This window comes from Amphiura filiformis, chromosome 19 (genome assembly GCF_039555335.1).
Source record: "Amphiura filiformis chromosome 19, Afil_fr2py, whole genome shotgun sequence".
Lineage (NCBI taxonomy): Eukaryota > Metazoa > Echinodermata > Ophiuroidea > Amphilepidida > Amphiuridae > Amphiura > Amphiura filiformis.
Window position 1 is genome coordinate 27,728,794 of NC_092646.1, and position 8,766 is coordinate 27,737,559.

Consider the following 8,766-nt stretch of genomic DNA (forward strand, 5'->3'; position numbering starts at 1 on the left):
GAAAGACGATCCTTCCTTAGTATGCTTAACTGTTGGGCCCGGGTGGATGTCATGTTCACATGACTTACAAGATCCACATGCAATAGAGCCTCTAGGAGGAGGTTGGTCTGGAGGCAGGGATGAACGTACAATCATGTCCTTGATGTTAGTACTTCTGCGATAAGCGACCATGGGTAGGTTGGGAATAGCCTTCTTACATCTATCAGAAGAATGCAAGATACGCAAGTGTTTGTGAAGTATCTGAGAAAGTTTAGGAAGCGATGGATGGTAAGTGATGACCAGAGGAATGCGTTCTGGATTATCAGAGTCTGGCGTTCTAGGCTCTAGAGCGTCAGATCTAGGAATCTCTAGAGCTTTGCTGATTTGCCTGTTAATAACAGAGCCAGGATAACCTCTGGCCTTAAGAAAGCCTTCAAGTTCATCTTTTCTCTTCTGAAGCGCCTCGGGAGAGGAGCAGATGCGATTCAACCGGAAAGCCAAGCTATACGGAAGACTCGACTTGGTATGCGTGGGATGACAGGAAGTCCAGTGAAGAAACTGGTGTGAGTCAGTAGGTTTAGAGTACAGCTCCGTATGGAGAGTATCATCTCTGATGGATACCAGTACATCCAGGAAGGGTATTTCCTTGATTGATGATTCAGAGGTAAACTTAATTGTGGGATGGAAAGAATTGCACAAGGTTACAAAGTGCTGAAGTTCATTCGGACCATGTGACCACAGAAAGAAAATATCATCGATATACCTCATCCACATGAGGGGTTCTTTGGATATAGAGGAGAGCAGACGTTCTTCTAGACGGCCCATGAAAAGGCAAGCCATAGAGGGCGCCATTTTCGTTCCCATACTCGTCCCAAATATCTGCTTGTAGTTTGTGCCGTCAAATGTGAAATTATTGCAAGTAAGAACAATATCCATGAGGTCACAAAAAGCATCAAGTTGGTCAGAAGAATAGAACGACATGCATCTATACCCTCTTGTGCCGGGATATTAGTGTAGAGGGCTGAAACATGAATTGACTTGAATATGTTTTTAAACTACAGCATGTAGTTTTCGTTGTTTGCTTTTATATTTTGTTGTCTGTCCCTGCTCGAAACGTCGGTTGTTTTTTGTCTGTTTGGTTTTGTTTGTCTGCTCCAGGTTATTTTGTACTGTTTTGCTGACACTTCTGTGGGCTCTGAAATTGGCAATTTTTGGCCATCGAACTTTGCCTGTTTTGGTACCTACATTGGTTGTGTGGTTTACCGAGTGTGCACAGTGATTTAAATCATTGATCCTTGTTGTTTTTGCATGTTTAGCACTTTTGTGAGCCTTGGAACTGGTAATTTTCGAACTTTGCCTAATTCCTATGCCTACATTTGCTGGTTTTGCCCCCCCCTGCATATTGTCTAGTCTGTATTTTACATGTTTCCCCACATCAAGTTCCTGAAATATTAGACACCAACCTTTCAATCTTGCATAAGCTGTGACCATGAGCTCTCACTCCTCTCCTGGTTCAGTGCACTGTTTTAATGGGTGAATAAATAACAAATAAACGAATGAATGAACGAATTAGAACTGCGAATAACAGGTCAAATTCGATTGAAAAACGGCCCACTTTGCCAATACAGTGAAAGCCAGTGAACGGCAACTTGTTTAGACTCCATTTCTAGATTTTTGAATAGTGAACTTGACGCATAGCACAAGACATTGACGAAGGAGCAACATGGCGGATACCGAAAAGATCTACAATGAATCAAATCAAAACTCTGGCAATCAGATGCCATTAGTTCTGAGTATCTTGGCTTTAGTTTTGGCTGTTATCGGTGTCATCATTGCTAGTGTTAGTTTGAGTCAGAAAGGAACTAATAACTTCAACATTGGCGCGGGCATTGGCGGCACATGTAAGTTGACAATATGTTTAAAGGGGGGAGGGGTTATGGACAATATGAAAACAGGGGTTCGTGGGTATAACATTTTTAAAAAGGGAGCTATTGGGCATACAATTTTGATCAAAGGGACATCGGTAATTGAAAAAATAAGAGAATTGAAAGTTTTGCATTATCTTATAGCATTTTGATGTAAAGATCTAGAATTTAGGGGGTTATTGGGTAGCCGAACTTACACAAAGGGGTAATTGGGTGTGACTTTAACTAATAACAAGCACATAGCCGTCATTCTTTCAATTTTCTATGCTATTTTGGCCACAATACCTGACATAAGCTGAATTTCAGATCCTTTTTAAATGTTTTTTGTTGGTGTTGCTTTTTCGGTAATGTCAATGTGTTCCAATGTTGCCTTGGCTTTTCGTGGTTTTTTTTGTTGTTGTTTTTTTTTTTTGTAATTTTATTTTATTTCATAAATCCAGTAATCTTGAAGGCCATGAAGTTCGAAATTTTGAAGTCACCATTTTCTCTCGACTACTAAACACCTCAAATAAAGAAAGCCTGACCTTGTTCTGACAATTTGATCAATAAGGTCGTGTGCAAGAATCTTGTTAGATCTAATTTGATACCAAATTTGAAACCAAACACTGCAAAGATTGATACTAGTATATGGAATTCGGTGAAAACGACGCACGCGGTCGAAATTGCTAAAGCGTGGTCAAGCTTGTCTGCCTGCGATGGGCCACTTCCGACTATCCCAAGTGCCAGTACCAGTTTTATTCACTTGCTTATTTGAAACGCATGGGTGAATGGTCGGAATGAAGAATTGGCATATCGAAAGCAGACAATGCTAGAAAGGAACTTTTATGATAACGGGGAGAAAACAGTAAAAGTAAAGACCCGGTTAAAGTTTAAACAGCCTTACCTATTCTATCCAACGTAAACTCATTGTACCCGAGCTCTAGAACCGTTTTAACTTTTAACTGGGTATTAACAATTTACTTTCTACAATTTAAGACAGCATAACAAAAACAAACCACGTACATTTAAAAAAACACTTAGTGGAACCATGTGTTTAGATGTTATTAAAACAGTTTAAGCATGATAAAAGAGAAGCTTAATTGTCATTTGAGTCCTGCTGGTTTGTATACAGCTGTTTGTAAAAACGGTTCAACTCAATATCTTGTATGTCCACCATTGGAGTTTACCACGGCACACGGCTCATTCTCATCTCTAACCCATGCGTTTTCAATTCACAATTGCATAAACCGCGTTTTGTATCGGCACATGAGATACTCGGTAGCCGGCCCATCGCGGGTAAATACGTTTGATCACGCTTAGCAATTTCGAGCGCGCGCATCGTTTTGATTTGCACCAATACTGGTATCAATCTTTGCCAAAGTGTGCTTGGAAGCAAATGTGGTATCAAATTGGAGCTAACAAGATTCTGCAGACGATCTTATCAGTCAAATTCAGGTTTTGGTTTAGGAGGTGCACACAACTGCGGACGTTTTTTATTGGGGTGTTTTTATGCATTTGTAGACTCAGATGCAGGGAGTACTGGTGCCCAAAGCGGCAATGATGGAGTGAATGACGATGACAAAATATGGGTTTTGGCGACCGGACATGGAGCGTCAAACACGGAATATATGTAAGTAATATTTTAAATGTATAAATACAGTCCGCAAAACAATTAATGTACCGGCTTTTTTCCTAACCTACTTCTTCGTAATCCTAAAAATCCCTGGTACACAAATTTTGTTGTTCCCATAATAAAATATTGTCCCATGGGTGGGGGAAAGGTCATTAAACTTTACATGGGGTCAAATTTCAAACTTCATCAAATTGTGTCAAAAGCATTATTAATGTATTCCTCTGGTCATAAGGATTCAGAAAATGTATAGTTTAAACTATCTAGGATGTACCGTTATTGAGTTATTACCAAATAGGTCAGAGGTCAAGCGTTTAACTTGCTCCGATCTTGAAAAACATTGAATTATTTTTGGCGAATTATTTTTACAAAAAAAGTTGCATGCACATTCATAATGACATCCGGTATCCCTGTACAATTATTGTAAAAGCCTTGGTTAACATTCTCCTCTCAGTGGCGCGTAGCCAGGAGCAAAGAGGACAGCTCCCCACCCCGAGAGGTCTTGCCCCCCTGCCCACAGTGCTGACCGCCCTGTTATTCAAGATGTTTATAGTTTTTTGTAGTTTCTCCATTTTTTATCATTTTCGTCATAATTTCCCCCACTGAAAGTTGCCTTGCCTCCCCCCTTTGCCCACCCTATGAAATAGTATTGGCTATGCCACTGTCTCCTCTTCAGCGCAATCGCCGTTATTATCCCTTCTTTTGCACAATAAATTTTTGCTTTTTCATTACTAGTGATGAAATCAGCGGACAGATTATGGGCTTTAATGTTGACATTACGAACGCAGGTAAGCAGATTTATAACCCTACCAGTCCACAGGGGGTTTTATTGGAGAGTTCGGAAATTAAAGGTTAACGTTAGGCAAATTATAATAGTAGTTTAATGCATAGTAAGAAATGGTGACATGTATTTCAAGAGCCCTGCAGCCTAAAAACTAATTTTCTTGGCACTTGCCCCCTTGCAGACATGGGCGTCTATCCCGGCAAAGTGACTTTTTTTGGTTCTTTTCAGCCACATTTCATGCTGATTGCCCCCACCCCATTTCAAGCCGGATTAGCGCTAATGCCTGTAGATGATCTGACAGTCTATATGGAAGTCTTCAGATGTTATCCCTTTGACATGTTAATAGACACCATCCGGCCCTCTTCGACCCCCATTACGAAGGTCTGTTTTCGCTAAGGAGGATTCGATGTCAGAAGTGACATGTGCAAATCCACCATAATGTTAATACAGATATTTTGTATGTTGAAAGCTGGGCCTTTTTTGTCCTTTTCACAGTGTGCAGAATAGCAGGCAAGAACTGCCGTTGGTCTGCCGATGTTTACACGCGATGCTGGAATTCCGAGATTGGCGAAACACAACGAGGAGGCGAGGGGCTTTATTCAGGATATTATGATGCATGCACTGGTGAGTATGGTACTCTATAGAAGAATCTCAGTTGCAGATAGGGTCTTTTTCTTATTGGCCATACACGCGAAGAGTTTCAGCGGGTTCTTTGACAGATTTTTAGACGCATGCACCGGTCCCCGCTTCTGGCACTCCGTGTATCCGCGGGTACCCATGCTCATGCGACATTCCGCGAAATTGCAAAAAGGTGCTCTTTGTTGACGAATCACATCAATTAAATCAACGTAGGTTCATTATTCTTCCCATGCACAAATCAGCTCAGTTTCATTATTCCTTTCGGTGCACATTACGTCACATTACATCAATTTTACGATGCATATAACATCTGGTTATATCATATTATATCCCACGCGTTTCTGTCAGAAAAGGGTATATAAGAAATATCGTTCGCGTTTTAGTGAAATAGGTGCATTGTTGATAGGCAAAAAATGCGCGTAATCGCTAAAAATAGGGGTGTTTTTTATCCTGAAAACGTAAAATGAGATGCAAAAGAGGGTGTTTTCAAAGTTCGCTGACGAGCATGAGTACCCGCGGATACACGGAGTACAGGCCAACAGTAAGTACTTCACTCTTTACTAATTTTATGGTGACACGACCAATTTAATGAGTGGGAATAAAATACCCTCTTATTCATTGAGCAGCTCGTGGTACAGATTGATGCCACATTTTTAGTCGTCTGGAGGAGAGACCACATGTCAGTATAAGTCATGCGTTGGTGTGTTCATAAACATTGTTAATCATGTAGTACTTTTGATTAAATGTGATGCGATCAAGCAAAATCAGTCGGAACTCGGAAATATTGAATTTTCAGTTTCTTTTAGGATAATAAAAGAAAACCACACTGAAATTGTACAACCAGTTCCAAAGATATGAGCAATTAAAGAATTTCCAAATCAAGAGGAAACAAAAGAAAATATTTCCTTTGTTTGGCTATATCTCAAAATCAATATTTCCGTGTTCCGACTGATTTTGCTTGATCGCATCACAAATATGGGCCCATAATGAACAGTTCATATCCTACTTCAACCTTACTCGGGTCATAGCTGCATGCACTATGGGAACCTTCATTTCTTAATTGTGTTAAGTCACATACGGAGGTCATTTGAGGTCAACTTATAAAATAGGCTGAAAAATGTGTTTAAATGGTCTCATATGAAAATTCAAATCTGACTGCAACTAAACTTGGTGTTTAATATTTTCGGACGACCTATTTGGGACTGTCGTCTTTATTTTTCTTACTACTTCAGGTTGGTTTCACACCTATGTTCGAAGCCGGACCTTCCAATTCAGTGATCCATACACCACTACCGAGGAAGCTGCTTTTATCGTCAAAGATGGCAACCAAGGGGCTTTTGATTATCGAGATATTAGCAACAAGAAGATAGGATTCATTGACGGATTTGTATTTGATGAATTTTGCGTTGCCCGCCAAGATATACAAGTAAGAGAAGTACAATAATGTATTATGCCTTTCAATAGAAAAGTAAACAAATGTTATGCATTTTAATAGAGCCCTGTATTCTTCAGGAATAGAAGATGTTACTCTGAGTTTCACACCCAAAGGCGATCGTCAGACGACACGATGGAAAAATAATAATAATAATCTCTTTGAAATGGTAGAATTTACATCCATGGTGTCAACATCCAAACTATTCCCTGCCGTTTCAGATATGTATTTGTGTAACGTTTTCAGAACGTATTATTCCAACGTTTCACCAGGTCTGGTCAAACATTGCATCAACGTCGAAACAACGTCATTACAACGTCATAATGACGTTATATCAACGTCCAAAATTCAATGTCGAAATTAACGTTGTCACAACACGAATACAACACAAATTTTGTTTTCCTTTTTTAGGGTGTACCGATACCACCAGGGAACTTGGTCCATTATCTTGGTCGTGAAGAACTCCTGGCCGGCATACAAAGTGAAGAAGTGAGTTTCAGCATGTTGTATGAAACTGGGTAGACTGCGGAACTCAGTTTTCATGAAAATCTGTTGGCCATTTGATGATAACTACAGGCTGTATCAAAATGATTGGTGCCCTGCCCATCTGCTTTGTTATCTAACGAAACGCCTGTTTCTCCCAAATTCAACATTAGATCCTGTTGAAATAACTATATACAATGAATAGTAATATGACCTTTCATTACATAAATCTACAAAGGGGTTGTTTGACTGCATTGTGATGGGCCAGTCATGTCCATAGTCACTAGATATGAGTAGAATTGGGCACCAATTATTTTGATACACCCTGTATCATTTGATGACTGAATTTGAATTTCAGACAATCATTACAATAAACTGATGTTATCATTTGAGACTTTTCATGACGACTTTCTTACCTTGTGATTTGCTTGCAAGAGGAAGTATCGCCGTGACAACTCAAAGTCCGAAGGTTCCCTAGTCCGAAGGCTCCTTAGTCCGAAGGTTCGCTAGTCCGAACACGTAATTTACCGAAATTTGCTGATGAGGATTCCCTCAATATTTTTCAAAATTCTATTTTTACACGACTGTTATGTACTTTAGTAAACTAAAATACCCTGCAAAAATCAAAACTTTAGGTGCTGTAGTTTTGTCGAAATTCGAGATTTTGAATAAACCACAGGAACCGTCTTTTTATTATTACGATGGAAATATTAGTCGAACGCGTACACGATTTGCATAACACAGTACGTATATGGCGTGCGGGCAGTTGAAGATCAGAAGAGCCGACACGACTCACTTTCGAATGAGTGGCTCGCATTGGCGACATAATCCACTGGTATTAAATGGCAATTTTCTTTGTATTGCCTCGTCTGTTTGGGTCAAAATTAAAAGAGGACATATCTGACAGTAAAAAGTAACATTTTATCCAAAAAAAAATGGTATCTGTTACAAATGGGTAGTTCTTCCATTTCATCATTTTCAACTACAGGTAGATGCCGGATTCGATGCAGTTCTGAATTGGTTGAATATCGATATGGTGGACGTCATTCCGGATTTTAGAGCTGAATGCGCTATTGCTGGCCGGGCTTTGATGATGCGTGAAGACAGTACTTTGTGGCAATGGTGGAACCCAGCTTTTGCTAAGCTACGTGCTTCTGCCGAGTACAAACTTATTTGCAGAGATTTGCTGGAGCAACACGGTAGGTCTAAACCCGAAGATGTAGTGAATACGTTTAATTTTAGAGACTTTGCGATTTCCAAACGACGTAATTTGCGCCCGCCTACTTATTCAAAATCACTCTCCTGTGACGAAGAAAGGTCGGATGAAGATTCTGCAGCTACGAATTACGAAATGAACGTGCGAACACGTAGAAAATGCACCAAATTTACTCGAAGCGCGGGTGTATCGCTAGTTGGTTTAATTCTAGAGTTTATAAAGATATGTGAGAGCACCTTCTTTATGGCTAAAACGTTAATAATTACATTCCATCCTCACTATTTCTCTCTGCAGGCCATTTCCCTGGACCCAGCCCAGAAGACGTCTGCTTTGATTATAAATGAATAGATGGACAGTACGAGTTTTAGAATGTAAATTAAATATATTACTGATAAGTAGAAATTAATGATTAGAGTAGATTTAGAGAATAAATGATAGGATTTTGTCTTTTACTATCCAATATCGTGTCATAATGGATGGGCTGGCCAATATTTTGAGTAGTGGATGCCGGCGCAGCCGGTATCCACTACGATAAAAAATATTGGCCACCCCATCCATTATGACACGATATTGGATAGGCAAAAGACAAAATCCTATCTTTTATTCTCATTCTTATTCAGTTTGAATGTAATTTTGCGAGAAAAACTGCCTTTTTTCAGAAAAAAATAAAGTTACTTTTGTGAGGACATCCCCGTTGTT

General features: G+C 39.7%; 1 protein-coding gene across 2 annotated transcripts in view; it reads left to right on the forward strand.

Moving 5' to 3' along the window:
- LOC140141130 (uncharacterized) overlaps positions 1-8,473 on the forward strand; it is a 44,818-nt gene extending 36,345 nt beyond the window's left edge. The window contains exons 1-8 of one of the 2 annotated variants that reach the window (XM_072162917.1): positions 1,470-1,880; positions 3,405-3,513; positions 4,249-4,301; positions 4,793-4,921; positions 6,169-6,362; positions 6,780-6,857; positions 7,840-8,050; positions 8,362-8,473. In XM_072162917.1, coding sequence (XP_072019018.1) covers positions 1,703-1,880; positions 3,405-3,513; positions 4,249-4,301; positions 4,793-4,921; positions 6,169-6,362; positions 6,780-6,857; positions 7,840-8,050; positions 8,362-8,411 — 1,002 coding nt within the window. In that variant the 5' untranslated portion in view covers positions 1,470-1,702 and the 3' untranslated portion in view covers positions 8,412-8,473. Of the gene's footprint in view, positions 1-1,469; positions 1,881-3,404; positions 3,514-4,248; positions 4,302-4,792; positions 4,922-6,168; positions 6,363-6,779; positions 6,858-7,839; positions 8,051-8,361 lie in introns of those variants that run through there. The other variant, XM_072162920.1, reaches the window with a different exon arrangement.
- The last annotated feature ends 293 nt before the right edge of the window (positions 8,474-8,766 follow it).